The 20,067-nt window shown below is 37.9% G+C and overlaps 1 protein-coding gene across 1 annotated transcript in view; it reads left to right on the top strand.

The window, feature by feature from the left end:
• Positions 1-20,067, top strand: part of LOC150108407 (reelin-like) — a 920,570-nt gene that overhangs the window by 411,881 nt on the left and 488,622 nt on the right. Inside the window, exon 25 of the mRNA XM_090390755.1 lies at positions 9,875-10,034. Coding sequence (XP_090246881.1) covers positions 9,875-10,034 — 160 coding nt within the window. The remainder of the gene's footprint in view (positions 1-9,874; positions 10,035-20,067) is intronic.

Genomic DNA, 20,067 nt, shown 5'->3' on the forward strand with positions numbered 1-20,067 from the left:
TAAAAACGAGGATATTAGGAAAGAACTTGACATTGTCAGCATCCAGGAATGCTTTAGCAGAGCTAATCTCAGGTGGTATGGTCACTTAAACAGAATGGGCGAAGAAAGATTAGCAAAACAAGTGTTCTCTGCCAGGTTGGCAGGAAAAAACCCAGAGGAAGACCAAGATATAGGTGGATTGATACGGTACAAAGTGCCTTAGATGATATAAATATGAGATCTGATAAATTTGGAGTCTTGACAAGTAACAGACTGATTTGGAGGAAAATTGTAGATAGGAAGTTAGTAATGATGTAAATTTTTCATGTAGTACTATCATATCCTGTACACCCCTTGAGGGTACATGTCAGGAATTTGATGATGATTATTAACATCCAACCTCCATAGAGTCAGAGACTCATTGCAGGAGGTACACACTATTGCGTACAGTACTCATCTAACTCTGTTTGATTCGATGTGTACATGTGATACAATCACAACCTACTCAGGCAATGCATTCCACTCACTAACCACTCTTCACAAAGAACCTGCTTCTCTCTCCTTTGCTCATCCCCTCCTTAGACAATTTCCTGCAGTGGCCTCTTGTTCTGCCCCCCCACTCCCATTCTATGAAAAATCTCTTCCATGTCAACCTGATAACAACCCCTGACTAGCTTATATGTTTCAGTCATAACCCCACCTCTTCCTCCTATTCACAAGGCTTTGCAACTTAAATTCTCTCAATCTGTCCTTGTACTTCTCATTCCAAAGACCACTGACCAACTTTGTGAATCTTCTCTGGACCCTTTCCAACATTTCATCGTCACAATGAAAACCCGGTAACCAAATCTGTTCACAATAATCTGTATAAGGCCTTCAAGGCCCTAATACAGTGGCATCATAACCTCTTTATTTTTGCATGTCAGGATCCTCCACATCATTGCCATTATCTGATGTGACGTCTTCACAACATGTGCAATGTGATCCTTGAATTTCAGGTCCTTGCCACCATCACTCCTAGATCTCTCATCTGCTCTACACCCACATTATTGCCAGAATCTGTTGTATTGTACTCACAATTTTGGCAGTATCCTCTAAATTTCAGATCCATATCCACCATCACCCTAAGATTTCTTATTTCCTCCACCTCCAACAATATATCCTCTATCTATCCTATCCTATCCCTCTCATCCATCTAGGACAGTTTGAGTCCCCTCCTAATGAGGGGTTACTGGTGTATTAATACAGCCAGATCACCACTCCTCTGCTGCATCTCCTAAGAGCGATATTCATGACTGTATATCATGTGTGTTCATGGGCCAGTTTGCCTACTTGCAGGATGAAAAATCCCAGATAAACTGAGGGAAAAAACTCTGCTGTCTACACCCAAGACTGGCTAACTTGGCTATGGCTGAGGAAGATCCTTAAGCTCCTCACATCACCGACAGGAATCGAACCTAGAACACTCCTTCCCCAAGCATATGGTTGCAAAGCACATAGCCACTAGGCTAACTCGCGGACAATATATTCCCATCAGGAGTAAATTCTACATCCCATCTTTGTTTCCCAAATTTTAAAACGTTATATTTTGCAACAATACAAGGATACTTGGAAGACTGTGGGTGCCTAAGTGCTGTTAAAGCCACTGATGGATGGATATTTTGCAATAAAACTGGCATCCCCCACTCCTGTGTGCCCATTCATTCAGTGTATTCAAGTCTTCTTGTAAGGCCACATCAGCTCTACTCCTCATAGTTCATCCCAACTTTGCATCATATACAAAAAAAGCTGTATATTCTCATTCCAATCTTTCCCGATATCATTATCACACAGGTTAAACTGCAATGCCTCTAAACATACCCCTGAGGCACATCACAGATGACTTTCCTCTTCTAGGATATTGCTCCCCCATTCACAACGTGTTGTTATCTGTTAGACAGCCAATCTCCAATCCAGTGCACTAGTCTGATATCCAACCCTGTCTGCTCCAGTTTGACTATCAGCATATCATTCAGTAATCTATTGAAAGCCTTTGTAAAGTCTAGGTATACTACTGCGTATCCATCTCCCACATCCAAGGCTTCTGTCACCTTATTGTAATAAGTAAGTAGATTACTAACATATGACCTCCCTTAGCAAATCCATGCTATCCATCAAAGATAATGCAATTGTTGTCAATCCAATTCTGGATCCTGATTCTCACCAGTCTTTGCAACGCTTTAACCACAACATCTAACACACAGATTGGCTTATAATTTGATGGTCCATCAAATTATCAGAATATTGCATTTCCTACATACCCACACTCATTCTTTTCTCTTATTCAGCCTCTCTACATTAATATCTGCAACATCTTCCTACCTATACATATTACATTCATGGCACCATACCCTTTTTGAGAAATCCATACCATCTACTTTATTTGTCTTTTGTGCAACCTACGTATTGATTTGCCTTTCACTGCCATGTTGTATCACTGTGCTAACAAAAACAATGAATTTATGATAATATCACCTAAGAAGTTTATACAAACACTGCATTCCATACTCAATTATCTCACAGTAATAATTAATCTACAATTTAGACAGTATCAGCACACATTTAAATATAATTACTTATTTTGCTGCAGCCCACATGACGAATGATCCATATATAGCAATCAAACAAAACAAAAAATTTATATATTTATACTATGAATTACTGTCATGAATAAAAAGCCACACCTGAGCCTAAGTATATGTACATATCAACAACTATATAACAATTAAACTATTCTTATTTATAATTTCTATCCAAGTGAATTTTTTCATGTCGTCATGCTGGAATATGGTGTTAGTAATGGCTAGCCCATGTCCTGAACATATATGCAACAGGCACTTATCATCAATATTAGCTTTGGTCTTATTTTGGTCTTATTTTGGTCTTTTCTCCTAATATTTCTATATATCTGTTATGCATGTCTTACTCTGCTGTTTAGATTTCAACAAGGACCAGCTCTTCCTTTTCTTAATGTCAGCTATTTTCTCTGACTCAAAAAACTCCTCAATATCTTCTTTAGTATTTTACTATAGCCTCCCACCTTCTGTGGAGTCTTTGGCAGAGATAGATCTCATTGTACAATATGCATGAAAATTGTTTGTCCATGTTACACTACTTGAAATTGACAAAATTTAATGATTATTGTTTCATGTTCAGTGTTGAATGCTATAACTACTCTTACTTTCTGTGATCACGATTGTCAGAATAGAACAGTTTGTATTTGTTATTTAGAAGAATCTCACTTGTTTTGGACTTCTTTGTTTCGGTAAACATGAACTCTGTAGACATTCTGTTTCTGTAATTCTTCTGCTAGTTCTTCTTCTTCTTCTTCTTCTTCTTATTATTATTATTATTATTATTATTCAGGCTCCATGGAGTCAAGAGACCCATCGTGGGAGGTTCTTCATAGGAAACACAGGCTATCATACCACTCCTTGAACTCATTGACCATTCTTGCTCTCACCACTCTATCAGGCAATGCATTCCATGGTTCAACCACCCTCCACGCAAAGAAATCACTCCTCACCTTCTCATTCACAGCTTCCTTTAGCAAACTCTAGGAATGGCTTTTTCATCGCTCCTTCCTGCTGTTCCACCAAGTGAAAGAACTCCCCAGTGTCCACCCTGTAACTGCCTCTCAACAGTTTAAAAGTCTCAATCATATCACCTCTCCTTCTTCTATTCACCAAACTCTGCAGCCCACATTCCTTCAGCTAATCCACATAACTGACATTCTACAGTCCTGAAATCATCTTTGTTATCCACCTATGTACCCTTTCCACAGGTAATTTATCCCCTTCAAATCCTGGGGACCAAATTTGAGAACAGTAGTCTAAGTCTCTGGTCTGATCAAGGTCTTATACAACGGTATGATAACTCTTTTATCTCTGCAGGTCAGCATACCTCTCATTATTGCAGAAATCCTTTTGGTAACCTTCACCACCTTTGCAATATAATCCCTGAATTTCAGTTTTTGATCAGTCATCACTCCCAGATCTCTTGTCCCCCCTGCTTCCTTCAATACAGCTCCTCTAATCGAGTATGCACCTCCCATCGATGTATCCCAAACTTCAAGACTTTACATTTTGCTGCATTAAATCGACATCCCGATTAATTTACTCATCTGTCTAATTTACTGAAATCCTCGTGCAGGGCCGCCACATCTGCACTATTACTAATAACCCTTCCCAGCTGAATATCCACTTACAGTCCATTAACAGTGTTATTGATATACAGGTTAAACAATACAGGTCCCTGCGGAATCCAACTTGTAACCTTTTGCTTCCTGATATTGCCCCGCCATACACAATTCTCTGATACCTATCAGACTGCCAATCCTGAATCCAATTAACTAACCCAACATTTAAACCCATGTGCTGCAACTTAAATATCAGCTTATCATGTGGCACAATGTCAAATGCCTTTGCAAAAGCCAAAAAAATGGCAGTATATGCCTTTTCCTCATCAACTGCTCTTGTCACTTTATTATAAAAGGCAATCATATTACTAAAGCAAGAGCACCCCTTAACAAATCCATGTTGATTCTCACAAATAATATTACACTCATCTGCCCAACACTGTATATAGTCCCTCACTAATTTCTCCAAGACCTTAACAACTACTGATGACACACAAACTGGCCTATAGTTAGACACATCCAGTTTGCTACCACCTTTCTGCAATGGCACTATCCTACCTTCCTTCCATTCCTTGGGTACCACATCCAGACTTTCATGGAAGAGCCAGGTCTATGGAGCTGTCAATTCTTTAGCACATTCTCTCAAAACCCATGGTGAAATACCATCCAGTCCCACAACTTTACTGACATCCATCCAGAGTAATCAGTACTTGAACACACTCTCCTTTTGTGCCTATAAACCTTGAACATGTACTATTCCTCTAGTATTAAAACCTTCTTCTCCAGGATGAAATACTCCAATAAAGTGCTCATTGAACAACTCAACTATGTCCTCTGCATCAGTCACTCTATTCCCATTTTTATCCCACAATGTTATTCTTCCACAATCATTTCTCCTCCACTGGCCACATAACTAAAAAATTTCCTACAATTTTCTTTGGATCTTAGTACCAATCTTTTCTCATATTTCAGTTTTGCCTTCATCACCATACTAGTCACTCTCCTGGCCTGAGTCGTATATTCTTCATGCATCTGCTCTCTACCCCTCTATTTATATCTCTTCCATAATCTCTTTTTCACCTGCAATTCCTGTTTGATATTGTTTGTCATCCACTTTACACCAAATTATGTATGCTTCTTCACTCGTGGAATACAGCTTACTGTTGCTGCTAACAAATATTTCTTCACGATATCCTGGCCTTCCAATTCTGCCCTTCATGGAACTGCCGCAAGTTGATATCTAAGACTATCATAATCACCTGTATTATAATTCCACATACGTTACCTTTTCTTTGATATTCCTGCATGTCTATTCATCTTCCAAGTCAAAAACCACATGGTCACTCTCTCCAACTGGGTGGAGAGATGTCATCTCAGTTATTATCAGCTCTTCTAATGCTATGACCAAATCCAAAACTCTTGAACCTCTTGTTCACTCTAGTACATGTTGCCTAAGACATTTCTCTCTCAAAAATTCTAGAAATTCCATTCCCTTATTACTACATGCATTTTCTTCTTCCCACCTTATACTGCTGTAGTTAAAATCTCCCATAACAATTATTCTTCTTGCACTTGCCAAGCTCAACTGTCTAAACATCTCCTTCTTCCCACCCTCTGTGCTCCTTGGCTTGCAGCAACACCCCCACTAAATATCCTGACTTGTCCACCTCTACCTCACACCATATGCTTTCAAAACCACCCTTTATGTATTTTTTTCATGTGTCTGTTATTTTTTATTTTATTCTTTGCCAATGATACCTGAAGAAGTTGTATTTCAACGAAACTAGTTGTATCTTAACAATAAATTTGTCATTCTCGGTATAAAGTCATTTAATTTCTTTTTTATATACTGTTCTACCGAGTAAATAATGAACATTAATATATATATATATATATACGTATATTTTTTTTTGTGTGTGTTCTCAAGGCCAATTTGTCTGTATTGTGGGATGAAAAACCTGAGTTTCCAGGAGAAAAAAACCCTACTACCTGTGTATGAGATTGGCTAACCTTCCTTCAAGTGAAAAGGCCCATGTAAAGATTCTCTCTCATCATAATGAGAATCAAACTCAGGCCTTTTCCAATTGAAGGGCAGAACATACTATCATTCTTCCAATTGCGCTACAGAGGCACAGATTCTCCATTAACAATGCAGCTGAACTTTTCTATGTACCTAGTTTTGGTCTTTTTATTGCTGATTTTCATGCCAAATTTGTTATTCAATTTAGAGAATCTTGGAGGCTTGCACTGGATGTGTTTAGAAATATAACATCATCATCTGCATAAAGCAAACAGCTAAGTTTGATATTTCCGATTCTAATATCAGGTTTAATGCTATTTTCTTTCATGGTATGATCATACACATGGTGAATAAGACTGGAGTAAGTGTGTGTGTGTGTATTCTTGTTTTACATCTGATTTTACATCAAACCACCTTCATTTCTAATGGCTAACTTACAACTTAAATATAGATTATGTATTGCTCTGTATACTATTCCATTTATCCCATATAATTGAAGCATTTTGAAATATCAGCACCATAATAAATAGTGTGGACATCTCAGAAGTTCAGAAGTACATTAACATGCCATTCTTGGGGGATGATCACTTTGTTAAATGAAAAGAGATTGGTTTTTATATAAATCATACTTCAAATTCTCCAAGATCCTCTTCTCTTCATATCCAGCAAGAACTAAAATAGTATTAGATAACAAGATCTTAGAACAGGTGAATTCATTTAACTACCTAGGATGTATGATCACTTATGAAAATGAAAAAGATATAAACATAAAAATTGCAAAATATTTAAAAATAACAGGAGTAATTAACTCTATATTTAAACCAAACCTAGTTCAAAAACAAACCAGGCTAAAAGTATACAATACATTAGCCCTACCGGTCTTAATGTATGGAAGCGAAATCTGGACAATAAAACAAAAAGACAAACAAAGATTAACAACAGCAGAAATGAAGTTTATGAGAAACTGCAAAGTATACCCTATTTGGTCACAAAAGAAACGAAGATATTATGAAAGAATTAAACCAAGAACCAGTAATTGAAAAAATAAAAAAATATAAACATAAATGGATGGAACACGTTCAAAGAATGAAAACAGAAAGATTACCAAAACAAGCCTTAAAGTACAAGCCATTAGGAAAAAGAAAACCAGGACGTCCTCTTAAATGATTCAACGATGACTTCTAAGGCCAGAACAGGCCATACTAAGCCTAAATCCTTGATACGTATGATGATGATAATTCAAATTCAGAAAGGCTTTTTTTTTTTTTTTTTTTTTTTTTTTTTTTGAAAAGTAGCTCAAATATTACTTGAAATTTGCAATAGAACTAATGATTTGATTTTAACAAAATTCTGCCTTGCTATCTCCCTGAAAACACTAATTACAGAACACCATCACAGATCTATAATTAGTACTTCAATAGCAGTAATTATAGAAGAATATTGCAATTTTTGCATTCAGAATTAAGCACTTGGTATTCATTGTTCTCCAACTCATTTCTCTTTCTTTCTTTCTTTTTATATTTTTGAAATGCCTTGATCTTGATATTGCTATTTTCTGTTGGTGAAAGACTGGTGCATAAATATTATGTAATTTATTTATTAAATTATTTATTCTTTATCCCTTCAGTAAACTTTTACATTAGTGGTGATTTCATTTTATCATTAAACAAAAAAAAAAAGAATTTAAATGAATATTTCACAAAAGCTTTATAATAGTATAATCTACACTTTTGCTAAAATAACATTTGTGGGATTTTCTTATAACTTTCCTTGTTTATTAAATGATATATATTAAATATGAGGGTTATTCCAAAACTTATTCATCCATTGCAATAGCTTCCCCATCTAAATGAGATATGTCAATCAATTAAAAAATGAAATGTAGTTTGACCACTTTATTTCCATAAGCATGTCTGCATTACCTCCCTCCTTTCGATGCATGTTTTATAAACTTCCTTACAAACATTTTTAAAGCAATTGTAGTAAAATTCATTAGGATGTTTTTGGAACACTTTTCTCTCCTCTGCTTTGACCAGTTTATCACTTTTAAAATGGGCTTTAATTTATAAAATAATCAAATGTTCTTGAAGGAGCTACGTCTGGAATATAGGGAGCATGTCCAACAGTTTTGTTTACTTCAATGATTACCAAAGAAATCAGATTAGAATTGTGAAACATCTCTGTAGCCTAGACTTGTCTTCATTGGATTTTTGGTTATTCCGTAAATCCAAGTGAATCTCAAGGGTATCCAAAAATTGTTCCAAAAGCAACCTGTAGGGTTTAATCACAGTAGTTTTGAAAAGTTAGTTACATGCCAGATTAAATGAATTTAAAGAGAGAGAAAAGTATAGTATTATTTCTATGCATCCATGGATTCTGAAGACTCATTTCAGAAGGTCAAATACTCACAAACCACAATCTGTAGGATCAGCTAGTCTTGCATAAATTGCAGGCGCAAACTTGACATTTTGTCTGTTTGCTTACTTGGGGAAAAAATGGAGTAAAACCAGGTTTAAAATTGCTTGGTATCTTTAACATAACTATACCCAAGTTAAAAATACTTTCTACACAATAACTATCATACCTTGCTCTGAAGACATTCAGATTCAGAGCACTCACCACCCACTCCAGCAGTGCATTCTGCTCATCACTACCTGCCATCCTTACTCATGTGGCCTTTGTGAAGAAGAAGGAAAGGTAGTGACATCTTGTTCTCACATAACCCATTATCCTATGCAGTAATTTTCCTGTATATACAGGAGAATTATGCACAAGATAATATGCAGTGAAAATGATGTAAATCATACTGTATATGATAGATTCATCTCACAAATTTATATGTCTCAATCATATCACCCCCTCCTATCTACATTTGAAGACCACATTTCCTCATGCACAATATTCCAAAGTCCTGAGACATTCTTAATTATTTTGCTTCTGTACTATCTCCAATGCACTCTTTATCACCGATATAACTGGGTGATATATCGCCCAGTTATATCGGTGATAACTGGGCTTATGGAGTGGAATCGTCACATCCTTATCTGTACATGTCGGCATTCTTTGCATTATAGCAACAGTTTTTTGAGATCTTACAACTTTCACAATATGTCCCCTGAACTTCAGTTTCCTATCTGTCAAGATCCCCAGATCCCTTGCCTCATCCATCTCTCGATGCAAAAGCTCCTCCAATATGGTAAACCTCATTCCATTTTCTCTGGTCAAACTGCATGCCTTTAAGCAGCATTGAAATGAATTCCCCATTCTTCAGCCCAAAGCACAATTCTATTCAAATCCTCTTGTTTCTGTTCTGGGACACTGTTGTCCAGAACAGAACCCTGTGATTCTCCACTTGTCACATTCGTTTTTCAGGACTGCACTCCATACACCACTCGATAACTCCATCAGTCAGCCATCCCTGTAACTAAGCTACCCAATGACTAACCATCTCCATCCTGCTGAATTTCAACAGTGATTTATCATGTGGTACTTGATTAATTATTTTAGCAAAATCCAATATAAATCACTGTATAAACATCTCCTCTCCAAATAAAAATAAAGAATTCAAACTATGTTTCATTTTTTATTTCACTGATATGTCTATCTCTTGTGGGGAACTATCACAATGGGTTGATCTGGAAATATATGAATATTATCTTTGTTGTTTTAAATGATCCTCACTATCTGTAACTATTCAGGATGGAACACATTACTCTGCCATTTACTGCTCGCACTTTAAGTACAAGACTTCGATGGTGGCAGCCACAGCATTCAGGTGAAGGAAAAGATCAGTGGGCATTGGATGATCTCTATCTTGATACTGATGAAACTGCTTATGCACTTGGCACAAATTACAATGTGAGTAAAATTTTCTTTTTTTCTATTTTTTTTTTTTTAAGGTGGTAAATGATCTCATCACCTAGTATAAGGCTGTCATCCATTTATTGAATGCCTGAAGTGGCTTGATGCCATGTTTGGTTTCTAGAGCAACGATCCTTTCTTATCTAACCTTTAACTCACCTACAACTTTTTTTTTTTGAGTGAAATTCTTGTTTAAAAAAAGCATTAGATACTGCTATTACATATTGTTTCTAATACGCTAATACATATTCATTCATTCATTCATTGCATTTGTTCATTTCTTGATTTTCTCATTATCATCTTCATCAAATTTTTGAGATTCTTACAACTTTCACAATATGTCCCTTGAACTTCAGTTCCCCTATCTGTCAAGATTCCCAGATCCCTTGCCTCATCCATCTTCTCTGGCCAAACTGCATAACTTTAAGCAACATTGAAATGACTTCTCCATTCTTCAGCCTAAAGCATCATCTTATTCAAATCCTCTTGTTTTTGTTCTGGGACACACACACACACTGTTGTCCCAGATCCTTGATGATTTCTCAACCGTTTGTCTTAAAATGAAATCTGATCCTAACAACCTCTGTGTGGCCAGAACACAGCTTATTCTTCTCCAAACTTCCTCTTCCACAGTTTTTCTTAACCTTTTACATACATACATCTTCAAGGCCCACCTTTCCTAATTGGGTTGTGGGGGCAACAGCTGCAAGAGGAACTTCCAATGGTCACAATCCTCTGCCACCAAACTCAGGTGTTCTGGTGGGATTCCCAAACGTGTCCACCCAAGGTTTTGGATATAATCTATCCAGCTAGTCCTTGGCCTTCCACCCTCTGGCTTCGCAAAGAGGGCCAGCTGAGGGAGCCTCTCTTCTGGCATTCTGATCAGGTGCCCATTCCAACGTAACTGTGATCTCTCAACACGGAGAAGCAGCGGTTGAGTATTGACGATTTCCCGAATTGCAGAGCTTCTGACTCTGTTGAGTCTTGTCAGCCCTGCAACCCCTCGAAGGAACCTCATTTCAGCCGCTTGGATTCATGTCCGCATTCTTTCGGTCATTACCCACTCTCATGACCATAGGTGAGGATGGGGACATAGACTGTATTGAAGACAGCCAGCTTTGCCTTCTGGCTTAACTCCCACTTCAATATTATCTAATGGCCAAGCTCTCGCAATATTGAGCTTGCTAAGCCAATTCGAGTATCTAGCTCTACATCCCATTTTCCATCATTCGTGAATATGGACCCAAGGTATTTAAACTTCTCCACCTGTCTCATTGGGACTCCACTTACATGTAGAGCGCACTGGGATGGTTGTCTTGAGACCACAAATGTTTCAATTTTAGTCACACTGATCTTCATTCTGGCATCTGCACAAACAGCTACAAACCTATCCAGGGTCCACTGGAGTTCATCTGTGGAAAAGCTAAGCAGAACTACAAAAAGCAGACGTCCAATGCTACATCTTCCAATTCTGACACACTCACTGCCTCGGCTGTGCCTATCAATCCAGTCCATAAATATTATGAAAAGGAGGGGTTACAGAACACACCCTTGGTGGAAGCCAACGGAGACTGTGAAAGGTTCAGACTTTATGCTGTTTACCCTGAACACAAAACTGTGGGCATTCATACAGGGACTCAATGGCAGCTAATAGTTGGCCATCCACTCCATACTCCTGTACTACTTGCCAAGCTTATCCCGAGGAACCCGGTCATATGCCTTCTCCAAGTCCACAAAACATGTGCAGACATTCCTGGCATATTGGCATGAAGATTTGGTCAGTTGTGCTTCTACCAGGACAAAAGCCACATTGTTCTTCCTGGAACTTTGACTCAACTATGCTCCTGCACCATCTTTCCAAGCACCTAGCATACACTTTCCCAGGCAGGCTGAGCAGAGAGATGCCACGATAGTTACTGCAATCCTTCTGGTCTCCCTTCTTGAAGACTGGTATTATTATGCCTGTCTGCCATTGCTTTGGTGCTCGCCCAGATATCCAAGCAGCCTGACACACTCGAGTCAGCCAGAGAACACCATCTTGATTTAAGGCTTTTAGCATTTCGGGCCGAATTTCATCATTGCCAGCAGCCTTGCCCGATTTTAGCGATTTTATTGCTAAATGGACCTCTTCTGCTGTGAGACTAGTCATTGCCCTGATCTGCACCTCTTGGATGTCCACAACTGCTGGGCCACCCAGGTTAAGAAGGCTCAAAGTATTCCCTCCATCTGTGGAGGATATCCTTCTTGGTTGTTAAAAGTGCACCATTAGAGGCCTTAATTGCCCTTGCTGTGCACGATTTCCTCCCTCGAAGGCAGCGGATGGTCTTCCAGATTTGTTTGCATTTGCATAGGATGAGTCTAATCTTTCTCCAAAGGATTCCCAAGCCTTCTGCTTTGCTGTCTCAAAAGCAGCTTTTCGTGCCTCAGCATACCACAAACGCATCTCATCCTACCTAACATGACCCTAAGCCATGTTAGGTAGGACTCCTTTTTTGTCCAGACAGTTTTTTGGACTTCTTGGTTCCACCAAGGTGTCCTTTTCTCACTGCTTGTTGCCACACTGAACCGCTTTCTGCCACAGCATGAGAGTGAAGAGGCAGTGACAGCTGTTCTGAACAGTTTCCACTCCTCTGCAACATCTGCAGTATGCTTGGGAATCTCTTTGAATCTGGAGGAAATGTCATCTGCAAAATTGTTCCTCACGGCCTCATTTTCCAATGCCTCCCATTTCACGTGGTATAGCTGCTTAGGCCTACCAGCATTGATGGTAGCATCTGGTTTCTGAAGCCGTAGAGTGCACACAACAAGGTGGTTGTCAGTTGACAGTTCTGCCCCTCTTCTCACATGAACGTCCAACACTAAGGAAAATAGGTCTGCTGAGACTATAAAGAAGTCAATCAGAGACCTTTGTTCTAGTGTATCCCTGTACCAGGTATACTTATGGACTTCTCGGTGCTGGAAGAAGGTATTTATTATGGACAAGCTGTTAGTACAGCAGAAGTCCAATAATTTCAACCCATTCACGTTAAGGTCAGGGGCGCCGTTCCTCCCAACTGCACCCCTCCATGTCTGGTCATCTGTTCCAACATGTGCATTGAAGTCACCCATTAGCAGGACTGATTCCATGTCTGCCACCCTGTCAGAAGCAGCATCCACATCCACTTCTTCTAGGAAGGCAGAGTATTCTGACTCCAGATTAGGTGCATAGGCTTGCACCACAGCCAAATCATGGTTTTTCATCTGAAGCCTTAACACACATACCCATCCCCCATTGGGATCCACTCAGCAACACAGTCTGACAGCTGGGGACTTGTGAGTATCCCACACCCTCCTGAGCAGACATTGTCGGGCTCATACCAGAGTAGTAGAGCTTCCACCCTTATCCAGGTCGACAGTTCCAGAGCCTCTCCTCTTGGTTGAAGAAAGCCCGACTAAGTCTAGCCGGTAGCACTTGGCTTCCTCGACCAGTTCCAACTCCTTCCCTGTCAGGGAGAAGATGTTCCAGTTGCCTAAAGTCATAGTCTGGTGCCGTTGTCATTGCCATTTCCGTCCTTTTGCAGAACCATTTCTTTGCGCTGCCCCTAAACACCTCCCCAAACGGGTAGTGGGCCCATTGATGGAGTTTCCTCTAGCAGAGTGCTGAGGAGTGGTGTCTAACGGAGACTGTAACATATTTTTCGAATGGATCCCTCTGCCTAAAACCCCGAACACGTCCCTTGGTAACCCGCGTGACGGACAGTGCGGTATGAACATTTTTTGATGGCTTGATCATGTTACAGTGTTTGATAATGTCCTGTTAGCACAAGACGAAATGACACAGCAAAATTGGAAAGATTCCCCTCGAATACTCTAATAGCATTCGGGGGAAGGAGCAAGAAGTGAAGAAAGAAAAAAGCAAGGGAGGAAGAGGAGGGACCAGTCTACAAATAATATAACAGATGTATATTACATGAAGTAAGGCATGGTCCAGCATCAGGTACCTTGGGTTTGCCACGCCCGTACTCACTAAAGTGAGCCCCTGAGGTTAACCTTTTCTCTAGTATATTTGCATAAATATTACCAAGAACACTCGTTAATTCCTCTGTAATTCTCATCTTCTCTTTCATAGATGGGTACTATGAGAACTCAACTCCAGTCATCTGAAATTTGAGTTTCTGACAAGGCCTTCTGAATTATTCAGTGCAGCCACTGAGACCTGTTATATCTGCATATTTGACATTTCTGGTTGAATATCATCTTCTCCAGTTGTCTTTCCATATTTCAATTTTTGATGGCATTTTCCATCTCAAATATTGATATGCACTCCTGGCATTCCTCTTGAAGGTGTTCTACCATCATGCTGTCACTGCTTGTTTCATATAGTCTATGGTCATATAGAATATCTTTATCTTCAGTTTTCATGTTACCTTTATCATCATTGATTCCTTTTTGAGTGCCTTTTCCTCCATTTCTATTTTTTCAGTAACCTCTGGAATATGGGATATTTTGCCACCTTCCTGGTATTTATTTTTTGTATTTTGTATTCTCACCATATTCTTTCCATAAGTTTGTTTAACTTATTTAACACAGTGCTTCACTTCCTTACATTGTTCTGTGTATTCTCTCACAACACAAACCAACATACTTCCCAGGAAATTTCACTATGCTTTCTTCTTCTTTTCTTTACTGCTTCTTTAACTTTGTCAGTCCACTATGGAGTTCTGATCTATCTTTGCTGACAGCCTCACCACATGCCGCTCTTGCTGAATCAAGCTATGTTTTTTGTTTTTGTTTTTGCAGACTCTGCCAGTGAAACTACAAGGTTTGGTTATTGTTTTCAAATTCTTTCATTTTTCTTGATTAATATTTGTGTATTTCAGTCTATAGTTCACATGTGACAGTTGCTCAACTTTGATTTGTTTTAAATCTTTCTTATTCACTTTTCTTTTTAATATGCTATTCAGTATTATCTTGCTCAAAACTAAGTGGTGATCACTTCTGATTTCAGATCCATTCTATATTCTTATGTCGCTGTCAACAATAATACAGTCAGTGAGCTTTTCTTAAATGTTTGTTAAATGTGAATTTGCGCACATCTTTATGTTGAAAGAAGTTGTTAGTAGTAATTAGTCCATGTCCTGAGCAGAAATTCAGCAGGTACTTATTATTATTATTATTATTATTTGCTTTTGCTCTTTTCTCCAAATTTTCACAAAACATTTCTATATGTCTGGTAAATCATTTCCTGCTCTGCTGCTTAGATCTCCAACAAGGACCAACTTTTTCTTTTTGTCAGCTGCCTTCTCTAATGCCTCAAAAAATTTCTCCACTTCTTTAGTAAAATCTTCTGTGACTATAGGTATAAATAAGTCTCATTATCTAGTTACTCATTCTAATATTTATCCACATCACTCTATTTGATATTGCCTGCCATTCAATAAATTATCCTTGTATTTTTTGCATACTATAGCTACTCCTTCTTTTCCCTGATCATTGTTGCCAGAATATAACTTGTATTTGTTGCTTAGATCTCATCTGGATTTTGTCTTCTTTGTTTCGATTGACACCTATTATGTCAGTCTGATATTTATCCATTTTTTCTGCTATTTTCATTTCTTTTCCATTTGTGCTTTTTATGTTGATGGGGCCATTCTTGAATACTGCTGATGTTAAGTTTGGATTTGTTCCAGTAGATGACTTTTTTGCTTTTCATAATGGTTCCTTGACAATTAGACGACATCCCAGTCGATACGAAATTCTATAATGCCTATAATGTTGTCATGTTATTTTTGTTTAAACTAGTACAAATACAATTCAATCAGCCAAATTCTAAATTGCCAACCCAAACTCATTTGTTTAGTATCCAGATAGATACCTACTAATGGAGAGTACCATAAGAAGGTAAGGACTGAACATTTGGTCAGAAACTGTGTCAGTTCTCCACATTTCTTAAATACTATGTGGAAGTCTTCTCATAGTTATCCATCCTTAATCCTTATCCACTACCATTGATTTTTTTAATATAATTATTCCACTTCATCTAAATATCTCATATGTGCAACATGGGCACCATTCTTTATTACTCTGTCAACTTCATTGTTATCAAAACACAAACTCTTATCTTCTTTCTTTCAAGTGGATTTGATTATCCTCTGCATACCTTTGATAATATCCAGATCTGAAGACAGTTAGATATTTATCTTCTGATGCTGACTTATATTTATAGCATTTTTCATACAAAAATATCACATCCATTGCTTTTTCAGCCTCCAAAAAAATTTGGTAGGTGTTTTTTTTTTCTCAAGACACTACACTACTCACCTCTTCATCTGTTAATCCTGTATAAATTGCACGCCGTCTAATTTTGAAATGATGTTCGCACATTTGGCATAGTGCACTAAAAACCTCTTTAAATATTTTCTATGCTATCCAAAAGAGGGTTATCTAGTTAATTGGGATGATTCCTTCTTTTAAAGATTGACTCCGATCACTCTCCCACACAGAGGATCTGTGTTCACCTTATGTCTCTTCTGTATAGGTATTTTCATGAACAGCGTTCTGCTGAACTGTCCACCATCATTCACCTTCTTTTTTTTTTCATGCTTGTAAAAAAACAGTCTGCTGCTAGTAATTATCAATTTACAGCTTCAAATCTACTGAAAATACTTCTTATCATCTTCTTTTATTCCATCTGTGTCTAACCCTCAAACAGTCTTCTTCATATTGTATCTCTCAAGAACTACCTCTACTGTTCAAGAAAACATTTGCCTTTATATGCAAGAGAGGATTCCAATGTTTGGAATTACAATTAAAAACATATGAAGCCAGTATAATATGTCTGTTAATTGCATGTGTTATTAATGTTTTGTTCGATGAAAAACTTGAGTTTCCAGGAGAGAAGGCACTACCACCTTCATATGAGGCCAGTTAACTTATCCTCACAGTTGAAAAAGCTTTATAAAAGTTCTTCACATCCTAGACAGGATTTAACCCCCCTCCCTAAAAAAAATAAAATATAAATAATAATAATTCTTTTGCATAATGGCCAATCAACATCTGGATGGTGGCAAAATTCAAGAGTGGGTGAATAGGAATATAGTATTGTATGGAGAACTGCATGGTTTTGTGACAGGTATGTCATTCATCAGTAATTTACTCATATTTTATAATAAAGTGACAGCTGAGTTGGGTAAAGGGAACAGCTACACAGTGATACTGCTGGACTTTGCTAAGATGTTTGAAAGATTCCCACACAGAACTCTCTTACTTAAAGTGCAGCAAATGGGGATGAAGACTGGTGATATGATTAAAAGGGTGGCTGATGGAAAGAAATCAGAGGGTTTATGAAGGAATAGAATACAGAACAAAGTGGGCAACTAGAGGAGCTGTTTAATTTATACATTATTGATGGCTACAAGGATATGGTCTGAAAGAATGTATTCAGTTGTTTGCTGATGCTGCAAAATTAGGTAGAGAAAGAATTTATTAAAATGTAGAGACCGTCTGTGATAATTTACATTTTTTTTCTGTACAGGCAAAGGAGAGTGGCTATCAGTTTAATGGGGCAAAAAAGGTTATACATTTGGGAGTAAAAAAGATTATCACCTGTATATTGACTGCATTGGAGATGTTGAAAATTTTCCCACTTGGTTATACTATAAATTAAAGATACCAAGAAATTATATTCTTGGTTTTATCCTTTATCCAATTGTAAGCAAGCAAAATTTGTGCATGAAGCATCTCCATGACTGGGCTACTTGCATACTGACTAATGATTTCCATTAGTTGCCTTAGTAACCCTTAATGCAAAGCATACATCCTTTTGGGGGTGTATTATGGGGAAGGGCCACTACCTAGACTGGTAGTGGCCCTTTTTGATCTTTATTATGGTCTCATCAGTCGGAGCCAGACCCAAAAGGGATACCAAAGTTGAAATAATGCAGAAGTCATAAATTTCCCATATATCTTTTCACTACTTGTATAGTAAGTGTAATGAATGATGCAAAAAAGTGGGAGTCAGAGACAATGTGACTGAGCAGGAGAGTGGACCAAGCAATACTGGTACGGTTGCGAATGGAAAGGAGAATATAAGAACAGGATGGAAGTCACAGATGTGGGAGGGGGGGGGGGTCATTAGTAGAACTGGTTATAGACCAAGAAATGAATTGTTATGTTTATTTGCAAATGCCAATAGTGTCAGGAATATGGAAGATGAAATTGCTTGATTGAGTTTATGTGCCTAAAAATAGTTGGAATAAGTGAAATATACTTGGATGAGAATGACATCTTGACAGGGATAGAAATAGAGCGATATGATGTTTTCTGTGAAGGTAGGAAAGGCAAGAATGCTGCTCATGATAGTTGGGGAATTATGTCTACACAAGGTTGAGGTATAAAAGTAAAAGGAGATATAAGGGAAATGGGGCAAACAAATTAATGATATTAGTCATACCGTACAGATGCAGAAAGATAAGATACATAAAATAATTAATTGTCTTGGTTGACACTATTGATCTTATTGGTGAAAGTATTCTATGAGGGAGGTTGTGAAGGAGTTATTGGACAAAGCAAAAAAGAAGAATGAGAAGGTGAAGACTGTAAGATTCCTTCCAAATGATGATAGAAGCAAATTGAAATATAATACTGATGGACTGCACCCAAATAGTTTTGATGTTGGGTGTCTAGAGAGAGCTTTTGTAGAAGGTATTTTACCTTGGGTATAGTAAATGTTAAAAATACCAAGCAATTTTAAACTTGGTTTACTCTATTTCCCAAGTAAGCAAACAGACAAACAAGTCAAGTTTGCACCTGCAAGTGATGCAAGTCTAGCTGATCCTACAGGTAGTGCAAGACCAAGGCAACTCGTGGCAAAGGTGGCATAAGCTCTGATCACTAATCTTAATATTTACCCTTAATGCCAAAACACATCTCCAAGAAGGGGATGCATGATGTTTTGTATTAAAGGCAAGAGGCCACTACCCAGACCGGTTTCGACCTTTATTGAGGTCTCATCAGTGGGAGCTAGGCTAGAAATACCAAGATTTAGTAATACAGAGCTTATAAGTATTTTACCAGAACAAGTTGCCATAAGGTGTTTTAACCTTATTAAATAAAAATCTCTGGAGGAGATATAAATGTAGAAGGTATTTTACCTGTTATCCTGCCTGTAGGATCAGCTAGACTTGCATCACTTGCAGGTGCAAACTTGACTTGTTTGTCTGTTTGCTTACTTGGGAAATGGAGTAAACCAAGTTTAAAATTGCTTGGTATTTTTAACATTTACTATACCCAAGGTAAAATACCTTCTACATTTATATCTCCTCCAGAGATTTTTATTTAATAAGGTTAAAACACCTTATGGCAACTTGTTCTGGTAAAATACTTATGAGCTCTGTATTACTAAATCTTGGTATTTCTAGCCTAGCTCCCACTGATGAGACCTCAATAAAGGTCGAAACCAGTCTGGGTAGTGGCCTTTTGCCTTTAATACAAAACATCATGCATTCCTTTCTTGGAGATGTGTTTTGGCATTAAGGGTAAATATTAAGATTAGTGATCAGAGCTTATGCCACCTTTGCCATGAGTTGCCTTGGTCTTGCACTACCTGTAGGATCAGCTAGACTTGCATCACTTGCAGGTTCAAACTTGACTTGTTTGTCTGTTTGCTTACTTGGGAAATGGAGTAAACCAAGTTTAAAATTGCTTGGTATTTTTAACATTTAGAGAGAGCTTTGTTCGCCAGTCATACTGAAGTGCAGTATGATTGGAAATCTTAAATTCAGGAAAACTTAAGCAATTAGAGTGGATGTAAGTGAATGTGTGCGAAGGCACCCATTAGACAGGTGAGTGTGAGAATTACCAATAAGTACAGAATCTAGTCTGTCAAGCAAAAATATTGAATAGAATAGTCATTCCAAGAAGTAAAAGCGGTTGGGAACCTAAAGGAATTCTGCAGTTTCTATATACTAATGTCTGTATCAAGAACAAGGAGGAGGAGGAAGAGTTTTGGCACTGGTTAGTGCAACCTTGCAAAAGTTATAGGCATTAGTGA

This window comes from Typopeltis vanoorti, chromosome 3 (assembly GCF_054136105.1).
Source record: "Typopeltis vanoorti isolate ZY-2024b chromosome 3, IOZ_Tvanoo_1.0, whole genome shotgun sequence".
In the NCBI taxonomy this organism is placed as follows: domain Eukaryota; kingdom Metazoa; phylum Arthropoda; class Arachnida; order Uropygi; family Thelyphonidae; genus Typopeltis; species Typopeltis vanoorti.